At 38.8% G+C, this 21,527-nt stretch overlaps 2 protein-coding genes across 2 annotated transcripts in view; one reads left to right on the forward strand and one right to left on the reverse strand.

The window, feature by feature from the left end:
* rtkn2 (rhotekin 2) overlaps positions 1-21,527 on the forward strand; it is a 73,108-nt gene that overhangs the window by 49,712 nt on the left and 1,869 nt on the right. The gene's annotated exons all lie outside the window — the stretch shown is intronic.
* The window catches only part of arid5b (AT-rich interaction domain 5B), a 74,533-nt gene that overhangs the window by 34,629 nt on the left and 18,377 nt on the right, over positions 1-21,527 (reverse strand). The window contains exon 4 of the mRNA XM_006783627.3: positions 6,744-6,974. Coding sequence (XP_006783690.2) covers positions 6,744-6,974 — 231 coding nt within the window. The remainder of the gene's footprint in view (positions 1-6,743; positions 6,975-21,527) is intronic.

Consider the following 21,527-nt stretch of genomic DNA (forward strand, 5'->3'; position numbering starts at 1 on the left):
ACTTAAACCTGACTAAAAGGCTGCATTCAGGACGTGTTTCCACACCGGAGTCTGACTCTGTAAATAGCGTTTACAGTTACACGTATGAGTCAGTCTTGCTCACCCCAGGTTGCAACATGCTATTCTGTACATTTTTATTAGGGAAATTCAGAAGTTGTATCACATCTCACATCTGGCGTTTATGAAAATCTGACTCTCAGTGTGTTGTTTTTATCACATTTGACTCACGATAAACCGATTTATCAATTGAGCCATTTCGAATGAGGTCAAGCTAACCTCCTCAGCTCAAGCGTAACGTAATAAATAAAAAGCATTGGATTTTATTTTAAAAAAAAAGTTAAAAAGAAATCGTTTATAAACTTAGAAGAGCTCGAGGAGGTTCTTTTTCATGTGTGCATTAAATATAATTTATTTACCAGATTTTTCCCTTTAATTCCTGGAAGCTGTCAACATGAAGACAATTGCACATACATGTTGCAACATACTTGTTATTGGCAATCATTTGCACTGAGCATTTCATCACTTTATTATTATTATTTTTTCCACTGTTAACATCTTGTGGTTCTGCTATTACAAGTAGGAGCCAGTCTGAAGTCATTCTTTTGTGATGCGTTCAAAGACGCTACGGCATCCAATGTGTGAGACTCTGCCCCCTCTTAAAACACTCCATTCAAAAATTACAATGTGCTGACAGGAAAATTTCACCTGGAAAAAACCGCAGAGGGAAAAGCATAATAAGAACTTAGACTGATTTAAAATAGTTTAAGGCGGGTAACTTTGAAATCTTGGATGTCAGAGTTTCCATAAATGCAGCAAAAAGGGGAGATTTCCAGACAATCACTCCTTGCAGCTGCAATAACATGTGATGACAGCATGAAAATGAGATGGTGACTAAATATTTCACTATAGGATCAACGGCATAAAAGAAATTTTATGCTTCTACAAACCAATTTTCATTGTCACTGCATTGAAATCAAATTTATGTTTTGTCAGTATATGTCTGTTGATACAGACCTCATATTTCATGACAGATTAACAGCTTACGAGGATTTCCGCTGAAATGATAGCAGCCCTTTGCTGTTTATCAACCATTCAGCATTTGATTGATGTGCATTTCTATCATCTTTGTGGAAAATTACTGACTACATTAAAATATAAACATTCGACTATGAGGAGCAGGTGACAGTTTCCCACTCATTATGCGTAAATCTTCACCACATATAAGAGTCAGAAGTAGCATGAGTGTAGGGGCAAACCCAGGGCACAAAACAAGGACCGCCCCCATGCTCAGTGGTTATGATGTGCTTTGAACTATATGTCATTGATGCACTCAAAAACAAGTAAGCAAATAAATTGGTATAATGCTGAAATAAGACATGAATGTCCTTTTTTCTCCAAATATCCTCGATAAGCTCCTTCGCTGACAAACTGTTTGCACTGGAAATAACAGCTAAGCTTGTTCCCCAAAGCTAGATACTTATTTATCTATGTTACATTTTGCTATTAATAGATAAGTAGTAATGCAAAGCCATATATGTAGAGCTGCTGTGTTGCTGATGACATAAGAGGGATAATACAAAACAATTGTGCCTTACACGATAGAGAAGTGCTAATGCTACCGATGCCAGTGGAGGAAAGTGGTTTTAGTTAAAATAGCACAGTAGCATTTATTCTGCTGTGCATACCATACACATTAGATACGATGAAACACAAGCCTAGTATATATTAAAGCTATATGTGAGTAATTTAGGTGCTAATAAAGTAAAAATATACAACTTTCACATCTTACACAAGGACATTGCAATGTGCGTTGTCATGTGTAAGTGATCTTTCACCAGATGTTCACTTTGTTTTTATATACAGTTCATGTCCTGATTATGAAATGTGACTATACAGCCACAGCATGTGCTCTGTTCTCCTCTAAAATCCTCCTCTACGGCCTCTGTATACCATGACATATGGACAATGAAAAATTCATGGGCCGTGGTTAACACAAATCTGCAGAGGAGATAGGAAAACATGAGCTTAGCAAGCAATTTGCCTATTACATTGACAGACGGAGCTGTCGTGGGACGATATTGGCATATGCATATTTCATCTAATCAGATTTCATGTTTAAAGAGCAGCGAGAAAGTGGTTCAAGTTGTGGAAACAATGACATCATGCTGTATGTTCATCTAGTGACCCAGCCCAATCAAGCTAGAAGGACTCAATGTTTTCAAAGATTGTATCTCAAAAAGCACAGGTTCAGGATTTTAGGCTGTTTACTTACTATAGATTCACTCGTTTTTTTTTTTCCCTCCGTGTATGTCAGCATCAGTTCAGTTCAAATGTTTCTTTTTTTCCTGTCAAACACAGACACCGCTGACTCTGACATGCAGAAAAACCTCTTAAAAGCACACAAAGCTCAACTAAATTCAGCCACAGATGCATTAAACCAGCGCTCATGCACCGCAGTACAAAAATAGATTGTAAAATATTGTGTGTGATTGGTGCGTCTGGACAGCATTAATATATTGAAGCAATAAATTGTTTTTTTATACTCCTCCCACCCTGGAGGATTACAAAAAAAAAAGAAAAAAGGATTCCAAAGGATCGCAATGAAAATGTTTCTTTTTGATAAAAATCAAATCAGCAATGAGTGAGATGTATTTCAAAGAAAAACAAAGCTGATAATAAAATACATAGATTCTGTGCCAAGACCTGGAGCATATAGGATAAATGCGAGCAAGCCAGAGAAGGAGGAGGAAGAGGGTAACTCCTCTCAACTGCTTTGCCTCAAAAAAGTGATTGCCTCACTAACTCTCAGAATACTGTTGATTTAAGCAATGTGCACACCAGGAGTGTTAGGTTTCTGGAGGTGGGGGTGGGGGTGGAGGGTGGAGAAGGGAGCGGAGAGGAAGGTCAGCAGTTTGGGAGCATAACTTGAGAATGCGAGAAACCGGGAAAAAATGGTGCTTGTAATATTTTCCAAAACAGACGGCCATCTTGTTTAAATATATCATATACAGCACCTCTAGGTTGAGTTTACAAATGTTTATGTTATTGCCTTGTAGCACATACTGCGTCCCTGCCAAATTAATGTGAGTAATACTCAACATAACCAGGGCAGCTAATAACAAATACCTGACCCTTGTCATCTGTCATTCAGCGCTATTTATGGCTTTTTCTCAAGGCATTTTATTCCGGCACAGTCTGTCATTACTCTTAGCTTTATATAAGAGATCGTTTTTCTTTGAGTGTGTCAGTAAGCACACAATAAGTAAAAATATCTGCACTGGCAAGGTTTAATGCATAACTTAAATTTCCTGTTGTACGACTGTGCAGTGTTAATATTACATTCCTCCTGGCAAGAAATTAAATTGGGGACACAAAGTAGCATGGGTATAATCAATCCACGTTGGCAGAGAATGCATGATAATTATAAACAAAATCTGTGTCATTCCCTGCGAGGAAAGCAGCTGCAGGGGTGACAGGCGATGCTGAAGATGAATATGGATCACAGGACTAAAGATCTGGTAACTGACGCAACCCCGGTTTTGCTCGAGCTGGCTCAAAAGCAGGGACGCTGGTAGTGACGAGCTTGGATTGAGTCAGATAAAGAACGTTTCTGATTAATGTCGTTAATACACCAGGAATAACTCTGCACCATCTCCGCACCTTAGTGAACTCCAAGCAAACGCAGGAGAAATGAAAGCCATTATATAGACAACAACAGCCCAAGTACACTAATGTTTCATTATCATCTCTTTAAATGCAGATAAATGAGAATGAGAGTGCACTGAACATGCTCAAATAAAACGACATATGCTGCTTATTAAATAATCATCCCCTACATGATTATGTTGTACATGCACATATTGTAGTGCTCTGTTGAATCCGTAACCAGGATGCCAAGAATAGACTGGATTTCACCACCATCTGACGGCTGCATTTCACACACTTCTATACCAAAAGGCTCAGTGAAACTCTTATTTTTTGCCCTCTCGTCTTCTTTACCTCCTGAGGTAGCTTGACACACTTTCATGAATTAGCCTAGACAAGATGGACAGCTATTACAGCTGCCACAGCAGATTTAGCTGAATCCAAAAGGTCAGAATTAGCATTGAGAGAAGCACAGGAAGAAAAAGTCCTAAAATTGTTCCCCGGATCAATTTCTAACATTTTAATATTTCACAGCAGCACAGTATTCCTTCTTACGTGTCCACTGTGCTAGTATTTATCGTAATAAAGGTGGATTTAATATGGCGTTTATAGCTGCTTTTTCATATGGAGCCTATAAATGGGAGAAGAACTTTACTCAGCAGCTGTGTATATGTGCATAAACCCATGCGTGTGTGTTAAGGTCTACAAGTAAGACACCCTTGAGGCTTTAACTCACCTGCCAGAGTGAAGAAAATTACTTAGCTCTGCTGTTTTGAAACAAATCACAATCAAGTCTCCTAGCAGCAATTCCAGCAGATATAAAACTCTGCTTCAAAACTAGTAAACCCTTAAGTGAAGAACATTAGAAATCTGGTTGCCTTAGTCAAAAAAAAGTGGAATTCCTTTAGGCTATGAAAATAAACCTTTAGCTTAAATGTGGCTCACAGAGGAATGGTATTATTGAGCCAAGTGAATGAGCAACAGCCGCCACAGGATGTTAGCGTTACTATTCATAACTTATTTTCCTATGCCTAAAACCGTTTTCCCTTCTGGTCTCACCTCTGCTGCTCTCTTAAAATGCAATTACCTACTGGCAAATTTACAGGAAAAGAAAAACAATGACTTTTGACCAGAGGAGTCGTTAATGTGAATGTCAAACCGATGCTGCACAAGAGCCCGCTGAGCAACCGAGCAGAGGAAATATATAGAGAGAGCTGAATCACTTTAATCCTTTGTTTTAGACCAACTCGGGGTTTAATACGTGGATTCGAGAGAGGCAAGGAAAGCGGATTGAATGGCAAACAGACATGTTCCAGCACTTCAAGACTCTTCTCCGGAAACGCTGAATGCTTTCCATAGGTGTGACTGATGAGGATGTTTGAACAGTAGACACTAAATAAACGCAAATATACTGAAAGTATGTCATAAAGCAAAAGGTGATTCCTGATTCCTCTCTTGGTTCTAATTATGTAACGTAAACTAAAAAAGCATTGATCAAAAGTACATTTGGTTTCAAAGTAAAGGGCAAACAGAGGAAACAAACAAGGGAGTGACGTGTTATGAAGACAAATCACAGCTTTGAAAAACATAAAACGTTATTATTTTTATATTTATTTCATTATAAACCAAGTCAGGTAACAGGTATAATAAAAGGTGCTGAAAAACTTTTTTTGTATCAATATCAATCCAATCCTCTCTTAAACAACTAAGCTTTTAGTGATATATTAGTGGATACAGCATACTATGTGATGAATACGCCCTAACAGCAGGGATTATGCACCACATTTTCTGTCATTTAACTTTTTTAGCTTTTTTAGGCAACTTTTAGTATAATTTCTGATTTGTCAGCACCATTCAAACATTCATACTCTTATAAATTCATTGCATAATAAACTGCACAGTTGCACTCGTCTGTTTTGCTTTTTCCTCCTCAAGCATGACTCCACAAACCTGACAAGATGACAGCGCCGGTGACAGGTCTCACTCATGTTCTCGCTAACATTTACTCGACTTACACGGCTCTGGTGATTGCTCTCTTTATGGCACGTCACTCAAAGCGTTGTTAAGGATTTGCTCGACAGTTTAGGCAAATGGCCTGCGTTTAACTGTTTGTTTGTCTTTTTATTTGATATTCACTCCAGTGATTTTGGCGGGTGTTGTGCCAATACAAACACCAACTATTGGTCCAGCTCGGCCCTAATTTTACATTTCCAAGAAAAAAAACTAAATAAAATCTAGTTATTTAAAAGTTAAATAGCATTCCAGTGTTCTAACACGTCGTACTATGTGAGAGAAAGGGATCTGAATCAATGCAGCAGAGCCGAAGGTGCGGTCTTATTCTCCTTTGTGCCAAAATCTGGCACCGACATTACCCGCATTCAAATCAGCCACTGACAGTTTGGAAATGTGGGTCTGTTATGTTAATGGCAGTTAGCGTCATGCAGAGATAGAAAGCAAATTCACAGAAAGATAAGCTCAGTTTGTTTTAACTCCACGCCCCCAGATGTGCTTTTGTCACTTTCAAAATTCATATTCAACAAGTCAACTGAAGTGATTTCACTTTAATGTTCACACTCAGCCTATTGAAAAATTCCTTGTCAGAAAGCCAAGCAGGGCTGTTTTTCTCAGCTCATTAAATCCTATATTTTTTTCACAGCACAACAGTATTTGGCATGGGAACCAGAATAATTCACTGGCTCTGTTTTTCTTTGTCCTCTGATGGACTTCGTTTTGATAGGCAGCCCTTAACAAATGAAAATATTAAATGAACCTATGTACTTTTTCACCATTTCACAATTTTCACACAATGGAACTAAATTACTTGGCCCAAAATGCCAATTTCCCACTAAAAGCAGACTTGAACAAATGGTCTGTGTAACCAAAATGACATAATTGGGAGTTTGAGATGAACTGTACTGTGAGAATGAGTTTTAAGAGCATGCGTATGTTCAAAGATCAGGACATGATGAGTTTGATGTTTCACGGGCCAACACTCAAAGTTCCATAAACTGCCACTATAATAGCTGCTGGCATTCAAGATGAGCTAATATGATAATGTATCTAAAGGCTACAATCAAATCTCCAGCTGCCACACTCACCAAACTCGTCACAGATGCTCTCATTCTGCAGCAGGGTGGGGTGTTCGAAGGTGTCCCGGCAGTACAGGATCCTCGTGCTTCCATCCAACGCAGCAATGCCGCCCAGCGCCAGCACCGTGTGGTCTATGAGCAGAGAGGACGGCTGCTCTCTGAGCCGTGCCAAAACGGAACGGTAACGACAATACTGAGGGTAACTGAGGACTAAAACCTTGCGCCCATCTTCTTCCTGGCCTGGAAAACACAACAAAAAGGCACAGAGGTTACACATACTTTAATTTGACATTGAACTGTAACTGTTTTGCTTTTTTCAAGTGCCCCTCTAAGAGTTGTAGAGAAGGGCAGCACTTAATTTTTACAGAACACATCCACTCTTCCGTTTCTCTTCGGCTTTTATGATTTCATTCTAGCTCATCGATCATTATTCGGCTACTTTTATATTCAAGCACATCTACTGCCTGTGTGCTGTGTGTGCCGTGAATATGAAATTATCTGTAATCTCAGACTTTGTCCTAATGAACTTTGTCCTAATGAAATTTTATTTGATTCACAATAAAACCAAGGAGGATCAATATGTAAACCAGCAGAACAAACTTCATACTTTATTTTGTTTCAAGAATTTGTGAAAGGTGCCACATCTGCACTGTTTTCAGACGGACAGGTGTCCCTTGCGAGCTGATATCTCACCACAGTGATTTCTCTGTGTGTATCAGGAAATGCATCGAATTAAGGAAGCAAGATTCTCTAACGCTGCTGTTTCATTGTGACTTTAAATAGTCTTCATGAAAGTTTCACATCCTTTCCTTGTAGTAATAATACACTTCAGCAAACTGACAGGATGACTTTCATGAGTGCAAACATATGACGTTGCTGGGCGGCATGTTCGAAATGCATGACATGCATAGCTGCTTGGGTGACAAGAGGAATGTCAAAACAACTCCAGATGCCTTCTTTTAACAAGCAAGGTCAAGGATGGGAATTCTCAAACAGCAATTTAAACAAGGCTGGTGTGAATCAGTGTTTGCAGGTATCTGTGTACAGCCACTTGCTGATAAATGTCTGAATTTGTTATTTATATAACAATCTCAAAAAAAAAAAATTATGGTTTGTCGCCTTGCTTCAAAAGCTACACTCACTGTTTCACACAGTAATAGCAAACCCTCCCACTGGAGCCAGACTTTACTTTTGTGTGATTAACATTCCATTTACAGTGTGTAAGTTTGACTAATGCATTATCACCTGTGACAACTGACTGGCAGAGAAACCTCTACTGTTATTTGGAGAACCTCAGGACAGGAAGTGCACACTGAGCTGATACAATAAACTGCCATAAATCCCAGGAAGATATGCTGATAGACAGTCGGACAGTTAATATTATACTGGCACCGTGTAAGAACCTAACTAAGAGACTAGCCTGCTTTTAACTTTCGACTTCTGACAATGGTGCTAGATGATTGTTAAAGGCTCAACAGAGGTTTCACAATTCACCCTGAGGGTGCATGACTGTGCGTATGCAATTTCAGTGCAGCCCATCAAAAAGTTGTTTAAATATTCAAGTCTCGACCTGAGCGCCGGGGCAACAGACAGAATGCCATTCCCAGCTAATAAAATGCCATAAAGACACCGTTGAACAAAAACAACTGAAAGTGTACAATGATACAGAAAGATAAAAATGTAACATAAAGTCATACGAATACAGAGCTCTGTGTTAGAAAGATGACAACTTATTACAGGAAAAGGGAAACCACTAGAACCACATATATATGTAGGGTTTGATATGATGTGCTCTGAAACGTGCACTGAGTTTTATTTATATTTGTTATGTGTTTATGGCATTTCTCCTTCATAAGGATGCCTGAGTAATCGCTTATATGTTGATGTTATGCAACTAGGGTGTTGAGGTTACAGGTTACTGACAGTGATTAAAATGACAGTTTTAATGTTTAATTAGAACAGAATGTATCTCCTGCCACCCACATATCAGATATATGATAATCCTTAACTAATTACATGCCCGGTTAATGTTTATTCAGCAGGAGAGGGTTAAGCAAGGCACTTTAGTAAAGAAATATTGCTGTAAATATCGGCCACCTGAAGCCATGAGAGAAGCATTTCCTGCTTTTTAAAAACGTATATATATCTTGTGTTTCCTGTTGGACTACTTCGCAGAAACTGCATGCTCTAGTAAATCTGTCATGAGAACCTACTCCTTTACAAACAATAAATGGAAATGATCTGAATATACACAGAAGCTCTGGCACTGCATCAACTACTTTGTGTAATATAACATCATCAGGGCTGACCACGGACATGCAAATGTTTTCAGTGAACTGCATGCACAGTACTAGTAATTGCAACAAAACATTTGGGCACGAGTGTTGCTCTCTTTCACCAGAATAAACAGGTGCTATGAAGTGTGCTCAGTGCACATGACACACTGGAAACAACTCCTTGGCACTCCAAGCGCTAGCAGTGGTTTTAGATGAAACTATCAACAGTACTATCAGAGCAAGTCCATACAAAATATTTTTTATTTTTATGAATAAACTGTAGAATTCTTTTTACACAAAGGCTGCCTGCCAGATCTGAAAAAGAAAGTCAGCCACATCAGCAATAAATCTGTTATATTATCAGTTATATTGCATGTACCTTTATGGAAGGGGGCTACTTAAAAAGCAACAAAAAAGAATAGCTAAGAGTAGGTTAAAATGAATGTCAACTGAGTTTCCAGCCATGAGCCCTGAATGTGAAATGACTCACTTTAATCTCTGTAAACTGAACTTTAAGCTAGCTCTTGTGAAGTCTGAGCTTGCACAACACTGAACTTCATACGCGGTTTTCTGTTCCAAACAATGAACTAGGTATGCCAATTATAGCCACTTTCATTTCAACTTTTCAAATGCCAAAGTATACATTTTCTAATGTCCTCATTTTTTCTGAACAGCAGAGCTAAATAAAGCTAAATGAATTACCCTGCTACCACAAAACGAGCAAATTCAAGAAAATGCAACTGCTGAATTTTCACTCACTTGGTGTAACAGTAGCATTTTAGATACTGACTAACAGTTTCAACTCTAAGATATTATGACAAATGAATATTGATAATTTCAATAAGTCCAGGGTGTACCCGCCTCTTGACCCATCAGAGTTGGGATAGCTGGCAGACCGTGAGTAATTACATAAGCGTGAAAAAATGGAGGCATAGTAAAAGCTCACGTGTTGTAACCCTGTAATTATAAAGTACAATCATAAAAAAATGACCTAGAACAAAGAACAATACTAGATAACGATCTGACATAAGCTAATCATAAGGCACACAGATAATATGCAAGTGCTTTGTTTCTTAAAAGCAAACACAAATCTGTAAACGTCAGATTTTTCAGACTCACTCATGTTAATAGGCTGTTGTTTGCAGTAAGGTCGTAATACTATTCTAGCTTACTAACCAGACTACAAGGTTCCACAGCTGATGAAGTAGAGTCAAGCAGTTTGAAACACGATTTTTATATGAATTATTAACCACCCTGTCTACTTTTACAAAGCCCTTGGACATGACATTCATGGGAATTTCTGCTGGTGAGTTAATATTTCAGGGGGAGGCTAACTAGCAAGCTTTTCACCTTGCCTTGCTACAGACAGTTTTAAACAGATTTTAAAAATGCATTTTCCCTTTTGTGGTGGTATTTTCTGAAGCTGCAGGCTGATAAAAATCACTGAAATGTGCAGCAGAAGCAGGACAGGAAGGACTCTATTCATAACATATTTACAACAGCTGCATTCCCAACAATTAGCGTAATTAGTTCCACTGTACTCCAACATGCGGACCACCTCAAAAGAAATTATTAAAACCATTCAGCCACTCCACTCACACATATATTCACATGCTACAAAGTCGCTACAAAGCCCACAAATGTATGAACACACATTTTACTGCATACATATCCCACAGCAGTCACACACATTTATCCAAGATTGCGGCATTTGTCATTCGCAATTACAGCTCAGAGGTAGAGCAGGCTTTGTTTCCAAATGTCAGGGATTTTATTGTAAGCGGTCACCGTCAGAACTGCTCTTTCTCCCGAGGACCCTCACAGCATTTCACTTGATTAGATTCAATTTGGAGTGAGAGCCGCAGGGCATTAATAACTGTACAAAGGTGTTGTAAAGTATGCATGTCAGTGTGCGCGCGCGTGTTGGTGCGTATAATGCACATTGAGTGCAAACACACTTTAAAAATTCCTTTTGTTCTTGCAGTCCGACCTTTCAAAATAAAGGACGTCCTTATCTTAATGTAAGCGTCCTAATTGGTTGGGGCTGTGGCTGTATCACTGGAGAGCTGAAGACATTGTGAGAACATTATGCAATTTGTTTCTCTCTCTGAGGACCTCTTTTCTATTTTCTCTTTCTGTCTCTCTGTCCTTTCCTAGTGGTAGTATGGTGTGTTGATCAAACAGCTGCGGTGCGGCAGATTATTTTCAGAACATGCTGTAAAGCTTCTGACCTCATAAACTACAATAGTGTCAGGGTCATAACTGCTCTGCAGGACAGCTGATAATATAACCACTCAGTCAGAGCAGCACAAAATAAATTCCAATACTTTACAGTACACAGTAAAGTGAAAAGGAATACTAATCATTAAATATTACATCCCCTGTGGTGCTTTTAAAACACGTATTACACTTAAAGGGGCACTCAGCTTATTTTCACCTCTCTGTAGCCTGCTGTATCATCTGCTGTGACTCTGGAGGAGCTTTCTAAAGTTTCAAAATATAATGCTGATGATGTCATCGTGCTAGCATTAAGGTTATCTAAGCTTGGACCAGCACTTTCCAAATATATAACTGAAAAAGTGCGGCGTATAAAAGATGTGGGGATAAACAAGCCAAGAAGGCCCTAATCAGAGACGCTATTGAGTTGCATTACTGGAGCTCAACTCATAGCGAGGAATAAAAGGCAGAATATTTTGGCATCTCATGCTTGAATTATGACTTATCTGGTTGGCTATTGTTTCCAATGTGGAGTCAGTGTTAGTCGGTACAGTCACCACTACTTAAGAAATATGTCTGGTCTCCCTTTTCCATCCACCAGAATGCTGCACAATCAGATAAAATCTACCACCCCACATCCCTGCTGTTATCGCTACATATATATATATATATATATATATATATATATATATATATATACATAGATATATATGTATTTGTGTGTGTGTGTCAGATTCAGCAATTCATATTTCTTCTCCTTTTGATTTGAGCTGTCCAAGAGACTGCTAAAAAACCTTGATCCGTTTTCTCATGGTTTTCTGTTATGGTACTACCGAGAATAGCATTAATACAAGCTAATTCAACACCTCCATAGACTTGTCTCTGGTATGCAAGGCCTCCAGAAGAAAATCAATTCAAAAATGTACTATTGCAAGAGAAGGGCTTTTATTAACATATGTCTATAGTTTGATATTCAGTCTTGCAGAAAAAGTTTGCTCAAGCTGTAGACACTTCAAGGATGACTGAGTTACTAAAGCAAAAAGTGCATTACAGTAATTTAATCAGGATGTGACAAAAGCATGGTTGGGTTTCACTCTGTGTTGAGATGACAAGATTGGGCTGATCTTTAAAATATTCCCCAGATTAAAGAAGCATGACTGAAACATTTCTGTAATATGCAAATAAAAATGTGAGCTAGAGTCAGTCTTTTTTTTTTTTTTTCAGACACAGGCATTACACAACTACAGCAAGAGTTCGGGAATTGTGCAACAGGGGCTGGTGATTAAAATGTATGTTTTAGCTTTGAGCCATCGAACCTCTAATGTCAGGAAGACAATTATACAAGAAAGTCTGCAATACTCATTTGTGGGCTGGAATACTTTAAAAATGACATCAGTCAGGAAGCATAACATTAACAAATGTTTCTCCATTTATTTTTCTATCATGGGAACATTTTAGAGTTTCAGGTATACAAGCAGGACTGCATGCTGTGAGTCCATACATTATGTTAATGGTGTCATGACCCACGTAAATAATAAGACAGATGATGCACAAATGAAAGGGAACCGAAATGGGGAGCAAAGCACAAAAAGTGAACAAACTGAGAAGTTGCAGTGCACAGTTTTCTTTTTATACTTTTGGTTTGAACACGTGAAATAAAACAACTGTACACCAGATGTAGTATTTCCTTTTTAAAGGGCCGGAACACAAGATTTGATAGTCCTGATTTTCTGGCTTATTGGCAGCCGCTGTTCTTTATTCAACAAATAAAATGGAAAAACAAATGAGACTCAACTTGCAGGGTGAAGTTGCTGATAATTCATTTGGAAATCCATCACAGAGAACAAATGAAATATCTGCTTTGATGGTGCATTCAAGGAAATGCGTAAATCTGAGAGCCTGCCAAACAGCAGCTTTTTAATGTGAAGCATGATAGAAAGAATGAATGTCATCTTTTTTGCAACATCTGTGTCTGCCTCCTGTCAGAGGTAGACACAAAAGTTCCAAAAGTTGATTTCCTCTCAGAATCACTCATCTATGACATGCTTTTGGAAACCCACTTATCTTTCATAGACATCCAGCTCACCAAATTTCCCTTGAATACATCATTGCAATTTAAAACATAAAATTACTCAACTTCTTTTCTCACTAATGACAGCAAAGTCTTATGAGTTGTGCTATATGGTATGTCAGCTGTACCGGTATACCAGTTATATTGTCTTGCATGACGTGAATTGTTCAAATACAGCTATAGTCATACATCTACTCCACCCACAGTAACATCGAGCCAGGTGAGTCAAGGAAGGACTTAAAGGTGTTTCATCTGACTTAAGAATAATTTGTACCACAAGGTTCGCAAGAATAGATTGTTTTCAAAGCTGCACTTCACAGCTCAGCTGTGGAAACATTAAAATAAGACAGCGGCAACAAAAAGTTGCATTACATCTAACCGAAAAGCGGAACAGAGAGCCTGTTAAGTGCTAATTCTCTAGCCCTGTGCCAAATAGTGAATTCCTGTTAACAGAGTCTGTGTGCAGAATACATATTATTGTGGGTGTGTGGTTTATTTGTGCTTTATTTCTCATTTTATGATGACATTTAAAGGTTTTAAATTCTACAAACAGAACAATGAACTGTTGGGAACCTATATAAAGACCCACTTATAAAGAGATATTGTACAAACTTTTGGTCACACCAAATAGTATGACTTTCTAATTCTTTTATAAGCATTATAAAATGGCATTTACATATTAGTTAATATGTGCGATGATGTGCTGCATGACATGTTTAATGAACATATTTAATAAAACAACTATCTACAGCATACAGTAGCTCTAATGAGGTAGTGTGTAAAGTAAAAATAAGGGTTTTTACTTCTACCACAGCATAATAAAAGCAACACGCAGTAATCCATGTGCATAAAAAGGGATGAAAGGAGATTGTACTGTGGTCCCACTGTACAGGAATAAGTATGATGAGAAGAAGCTCAGCCACTATAACATATTTTGTGTAATTACACCAAATGAAGAATTTCTCTTTAATAACAAGCATGATAAACGAGTCATCATAATCAAAATCTCAGAAATGCTGCATTCAACATGAAACTCATTAGTTGAGGTTGAAGCAGCTGCTCTGGCAGATGAATAGCAATTGCAATGTTAGATGAAACATCATTGATATCATTGAATTTCAAAAACCAGCAAAATAAAAGGGTGATCTATTTGCCGCATCTTTGAGCTCCTCTGCTTTTCATTGGAGAATTTCTGTAGCGGCTTTGAAAGTTGGGAATAAAACTAGTCGTAATACGAGGGTTGCTGACAGTTAAAAGCAGATCTGTGCTAGCTAATTAAAAACCAAATGCTACTCATGTAAACTGTGTCATTTACATTCAACCAAGCTTAAAAATATTCAAACTGCCCACAAGCTCTGACAAGATCTTTCAAGCAAGTGTGCTCATTTCTCTTGTCACAGACAAGCAGGAAGAAGCTGAAAACCATTACTCTCATGCTCTCTGTCACCCGCTGTAGTCCTTAAATCACTCACTCGGCTCAAATTTGCTGTTGTCAACATTTCCACATTATCTGCTCGGCCAAGGAATTTACTGGATCCCCCTGCTGCTTTTGTGGGGTTGGCGAGAAATGGCAAGGCATGTAACCCGGAGCCAATAATGTCACTTTCATATTTGATTTTTTTTTCCTTCCTTTTTGAATCCCACGGTAACACCAAAACAAGTCCAAAAGCTTAAAATATAGGGACAAGTGAGGCTGCGGTGAAGAAAGGGGGCAGAAAATAAGTAGGGAAAGTAAAGAAAAGTAGGTTCTTGTTTGGTATTCTCCCTCCATGCTGTGGGCTCTCTTCTCTGTGCTCTGTATTGATCTTCGAAACTGCCCTGTTTCCATTTAGCCTCTTCTCATAATATATAACACAGCTCTGATTTATTCACCTCCTTTCTCTCTCCGACTTTTCAATGAGGGGACATGACACTGAGAGACAGCAGGCGCCCGATCTGGCTGTTGGTTTCAGGTTATTGAAACCTGACCAAATAAAGAGGGAACGGCATCTGTCAATGACACCAAATGGAAATGATGTGTGGGGGGCATCACATTTACACTACAGGCAACCTCATGCTTTCAATGAAGACAGAATTACATAAAACAATGAAATAAATTCGTTGAATTTGCATGATTCATCGCCCATCCAATCTGTGAATGACTACACTATCTGGGATAAAACGAAATGTGCTAGAACATTTCGCTAATTGCAACCTAGTCTGTGCAGTAAACAAAATCACATTAATCACACCGGGGATGCAGCAGCATCAATAAATCACTATAGTAGAGTAAAACAAAGCAAAGCCATCACACAGACACTAACGCACAGTTTATTTTCTTTAAAGGGAGTAAAATTGAAACAATATTTCAAATTTGTTTAATGGATTTGCACAAAATAACAAACTGTGTTTGCAAATGACTCAGTGGCCGTCCATCATCAACATTGCATCAGTCACACACACTGGCTCGCCTCTCCCCTGCTCATTATATCAGCTGCAAGCTGTGCTCTCACAGACAAATGCACACAATGTACACAGCATACGTTCTGCCTTTTAGATCAAAAGACAAGCTGAAATCTAACTATCACAGTGAGTTGGCTGAGATGATTTAAATCAGGACATTTTTTGACAATTTATTTCCTTTCTCAGAACAGATATGACAAATTCATAAATCAATTCCCATAAATCAACTATAACGAAAATGATCATGTAGATGAACTGTACTTAACTGAAGACTATTCCTACATGAGCAGCCACTGTTTTTATGCCGTATTAGCAAACAATTACATCTCAACATCTAATACGAAACTGTTCATTTTTAGTGACTAATCAATAAAAAAACCTCTCACCTGAGCCATTTTAGCTTCTTTAAGCTTCTTTCATGTTTTGGTTTTAACGTCAACACACTTGCATCTTTGTGCACAGCTGGATGCCCTAAAAACCTACTAAGCAACTCATTACCTCAAGCATACCAACACAGTATACAGCTGGTGAACACAGCTTAGCATTTAGCAGCTGAAGATCCAGATATTTTCCCTCAAGAATTGGTGGAGATCAAAACAGAGTGGAAACAAGCAGAGTATGGAAATTATTTTTACCAAATTAATCCAAGTGCTATGTTGTTGCCCCGTGTCTATTTGTTAACATGCCCACTGTAATAAGTTTATCTTTGTTAGCTGTTGTATTCACAGATCACTCAGTGGCCTGAAATTGGGCAGAAGGACAAATACACAGTAAACTATTTGCTTGAAACTGGGGCATTTGGAGGAGCACAAAGCAGTTCAACCTCAGCTGATGTGTATTATTATTAGTACATTTTTTTAAAGTCAGCTTAAATTAGCACTCTGATCTGATTTGCTTTCTGTATAATGCTTTGAACAAACTGTATTTTCTCACCTGCTTTTTTTATATAAAATATCATTATTTACTGCCAGTATAATGTATCACTGCATATTCTGCTATATAGATATTTCCCCCCACCCCTCAAATGAGCACTATTGTAATCTGTGATTGTTACAAATAAATGTTCACAAAAGCCTCTCAGAGGCATTTTCTGCCTTTTAGCTGCGTTTGCAAACATAGTTTGTTCCCGACATTTATATTTTCACCAGAATGTTTTATATTTTAATACACCCTGTTGAGCACAGAGTCTGGTCTTTTGTTTATTGCGAAAGTGTTTCAGTGACAAGCTGCGAAGCAAGTAAACCACAGCAGAATTTCAAAGCTGACAAACAATGTGGAAGCAGGTTTGTCACAAGGTGGAGACTGACACAGGCGCAGTTTACTTTGGGATATTTTGTTATAAATATGACTGTTTGGAACACATTGAGCTTACCGGCGGATAGCTAAAAAGCGTTATGTGCTCCAACACAAGAAGGTGAATGAACTGTACCCATCAGGAATTCAAGCTGATCACATCTGCTGCTCTGCGTGAAGGCTGTGATATTAAAAAAGTATCAGATGGGTGGAGTGAGTATGACTTAGTATGTGAGAGTCTGGCTTTTACGTGCACATGCCTAATTCTTGCAAGAGAATAATATTCTCACAAAAGGGCACCAACACCCAGAGGAAATGTTCCACTGAAACTGTACAGAGGGCAAATAGAAAGAGAGAGTAACAAAGAGAGAGAGTAATACATAAAATAGAGAGAAAGAGAGCCCTCCATGCATGCTGGCTCCTGTTCTTAATTATAGTAAAGCACTAAAGTGCCTCATTCATTTCAGCAGGGTGGGGCGGCGGACTGTGACAAAGGGAAAAAAAGAAAAAGGAAAAAAAAAAAAGAAACGTTTATATAATTTTCACCTCAATTTATTCAAGTGTGAGGCACAAGGATTGAGGACACACAGCTATGCATACTACACTAGTATGCACACACACACACACACACACACACAGAGAGAAAAATTCAACTTCCCTCAGCTTAATTCCTTCCCAGATGTTTTTGCGGTTGATGGTGGTGGGAGGGGGGGGGTTCAAAAACACACACCCATATTAAATGTTTTCAGTTAAACAGGCAAGAGAAGAGAAGAGAAGAGAAGAGAAGAGAAGAGAAGAGAAGAGAAGAGAAGAGAAGAGAAGAGAAGAGACAAAAACAACACAAGCACTTTCCTCCGGTTGATTTATGTGATTCTATTACATTAAACATTCTTTCCCCTGAGCAGGCTCAGCTCCCTAGCAACCATCGCTCGCAGCCCTAATGTGTCTGGCACAGGGCCAGGGAAAGCTGCCTGCCTTATTGATTGCCAGATTGAAAAGTTTGCATTTAATAGGTCCTGTAATACATGAAGGAATTATTCAGAGAGGCTCCTTGTCAAAAACCCAAATTGGTTCTTTTGACTATAAAAAAACAACGGGGGCCGTGTAACAAATGAGCTTTCAGAAAGCTCCTCTTTTGTGCCTGAAATGAAATTCGATGTAGCTTTGACCCTTCAGAATTATCACTGTCACCAGGAAGTAAACTCGAAACTGATAGCTATGAGGTTCGAGGCCACATTGTCGCTTAAGATGAGGAAGACAAGTTTGTGCCATGTTGATCCCCTTTTGTGCGGTGATGGATTGGCCCTAAACACTGTTCGCTGTCTGGTCCGCGGCTGCATCCTGACTAATGAAAGACTACTGCTGGGTTTTGGGGGTCAATCCACTTATAGCGCAGTCAATTCAGAGAGTAAAAAAAGCTGCTCTGCGAGAACCCAAAATGTGCAAATACCACAGGGAGTAAATTTAATCAACTATCTTTGGTTGGAGAAATACAGCTTCCTTTCAACTACACAAACAAGTAAAACCCTTCCCCGTGTCTCTTTCCCTCTCCTCAAACAAGCCTAAAAGCTGTTACACCCAGGTGATGATACTCTATCTGCTATGACGGCCACTCTCATTTGTCACGCGGCTCTGTCCGACACAAACTCAATTGAGCAGCTGTGATCAGAAATCTCAGAGGTTGTCAGCAACAGAGAGAATGAAGAATACATAGAGAGTTTCTTTGGCTCAGCCTGTAGAAGACAGCATTTTCAACCGCACATATCATTCTCCCGCAGAATGAAATGGATGACATGTTTGCCTTTAAATGTATCTTTAATGGGACAGCGAGTTCCCATTTAAGTGAGTTCTGCTGGAAGGTTAGAGCAAAGGAGGGAGAGGGAGAGAGAAAAAAAACACATCTTATCAGGAGATTGGGAATTGGGTCAGGCAAGGAATTACATGCCATTCTAGATCAAAGTTGCCGTGTGTATTTCCTCAAAGAAGGGCCCCTCATTATCAGCTCAGACTTATTTCTCAGGGCGTATACTCAGCATAGTGTGCAAAAGGAAACATAATTTAATGTGTTTTAGTAAAAGAATGAATAAAAAAAAGAAAAGAAAAGAAGAAGAAGAGGGACAAAAGAATAATACTGGAGGCTATTTGGGACAGGCATGTTTCCCAATGGTAAAACTGTAATGAGAGAGAGAGAAGAGAGCGGGTGTTTGCTGGAGATGCTGAGGGTGGGGGGGTGGGGGTGTTGTTGTCATTCAGCATGGCTCCATTGCGAATTCCTGTCATTAAATATGAACTTCTCTTTCTCCCTCGCCCTATCTCTCTATCATCAGATCTGTATAGAGGAGGAAGGCTTTGTATAAACAGCCTGTGCAGTTAAGCCAACTGGAACCCTTTTCAATAATTACATCCAGCACAATACTCAATTTACATTGCATTTATTTAGCTGGAGGATTTGACAATGTGGCAAAGAAAAGAGTGACATTAGCAGTAGATGATAACAACTAGAGCGGTGCGCTCCCCAAGGGGAGATGTTTTAGTCTGTGGCTTAGAGGGAGACTTTACAGATAGCAATATGTCATTAAAAACCAGTGCCATCTGTTCACATTTCTTGTTTATGTGCTGTCATGGATATAAACCGTACTGAAGATACAAAAGCAAATCCCAGAAATGCAATCTGTAGGATTTTCTCTTGCATTCTTTGCTGTGCAATTAGTTGTGATTACACATTCCTGCAGCACCACAATAAAGAAAACAAGACCCGCTAACAATTGTTTTCTCTCCACAAGCACTAATGATCTCTGTTTGAAGTTCCCAAGCTCAGTCCTACACAAACAGTTTTCACATAGCTGCTGTCTCATTCGCCTAACATACACAGTATCTGGCGAAACGAGCAGGTAATTTCTGATAAACTTGCAGCCGTCTTGGCTCTAAACTCATTCATTCCAGATTACAGAACATGACCTCTGATGTGGCAAACCTCCATCCTGCGCTTTACTAACAGAGCTGTAATTACTGTAATGCAGCACATACAGTGTTTGTAGCTGCTTGTCTCACATTGCACAGGACTGATAAGAACTTCAGTGAAGAATATCTACCAGCTGTGATAACAAGTTTATGTGCACTGGTCATTCATGCCAAAAGGCTTCTTACTTCTCTCTGCTGTTTTTTTTAATATAATTATTATGAAACAAGTCCAACAGGAATCTAAAATGACAGTGCAAGATATTTTATTTGTTCTGTATAGTGTTGTACTTTGACTACAGTATAATGACAAAGTCTGACATGAAACGAAAACAACATGAATCAGAGATTCTTTGGCAAAAGCCTTTGTTGTCTAAGAAATAACTTGCTAAGTTAGTCTTTGTGATGCCTGACAACATGGGTGTGTCATACTTAGCTCTTCATGAGAGTCCAACACAGCTGTTTTTCCCCCTCCCATTCAGTAATTATCCTCAGCAATATAAATAAAATTTTGCACCTACTCTACAAGGCAGCAATTCTGTGACTAGGCTTTTGTTAACTTTAAATATTACCCTCTGACACTGTGAATGAAACAACAGCTTTCCCTGAGTTATGGCTGACGGGAAAATCGGGGAGGGGGGGGAGAAGGGGCTGGCTGAATGCCTCTCATTTTGCCAAGTGCTCCTCGGGCCACCACATAACAAGGAAATGGACTGAAAGATTGAGAAAGAAGACAGAGAAGCATCAATGATCTATTGTTTGCAGGGAGGGCACTGCATACAACTCCTCTGGCAGTTAATATATCAAAGAAAGCCAAACATACTACACCATCTGCAACGAGATATTTTGCAAATACACATTACGTCATCTGTAGTTCTTTGGCTTAATAAAAGCATTAAGAACAGCTATGTACCCAGGCAAGTATGTGTGACTATGCGCACACACTCCCACAGCTTCCAACAAAGGTCTGGAATCTATCAAAGCTTCCAAATTGCAATTACCTTTCAAAGGAGGAAAAATGCATTACAGTACCTCTGTGCTGTGAAATGAACGCAAGGCTATACTTTATACTGTGTACTACAGTTTACACCCTTCAGCTTGGCTGTGCACCTGTGTTTAGTTCAGCCTTACACATTATGAAATATATTATGTGGTGTTGAGAAGCTGATCCGCAATCAGCGATGAAAGCTATTTTTACCTTGGCAAGGGTCTGACTCAAAGTGTTTTTCCAACACTCTAATGCTATGATACAAATAAATGGTTATTTAATGTTCACACACTCTCACATACTGTAGAAGTCAAGAAGCTATTATTATCATCGTTCTGCAGAGTTCAGTCTTATTAATTTACGCACCTTCAAATCTTGAAAATAATGAGCCAAGTCTCTGGTATTATTAAGAGAGACAAGTGGAATTATTAAACTCGCACAACTTGGAAGCTCACAATAAACTGATAAAATCTGTGTTTAGTTTTGTAAGAACAACGGAAATGTCACTTAGGAAATATTTTATTACAGCATCAGATTTAATGTATCTC

Source organism: Neolamprologus brichardi, chromosome 13 (genome assembly GCF_056152115.1).
Source record: "Neolamprologus brichardi isolate AB-2024 chromosome 13, ASM5615211v1, whole genome shotgun sequence".
Classification (NCBI taxonomy): domain Eukaryota; kingdom Metazoa; phylum Chordata; class Actinopteri; order Cichliformes; family Cichlidae; genus Neolamprologus; species Neolamprologus brichardi.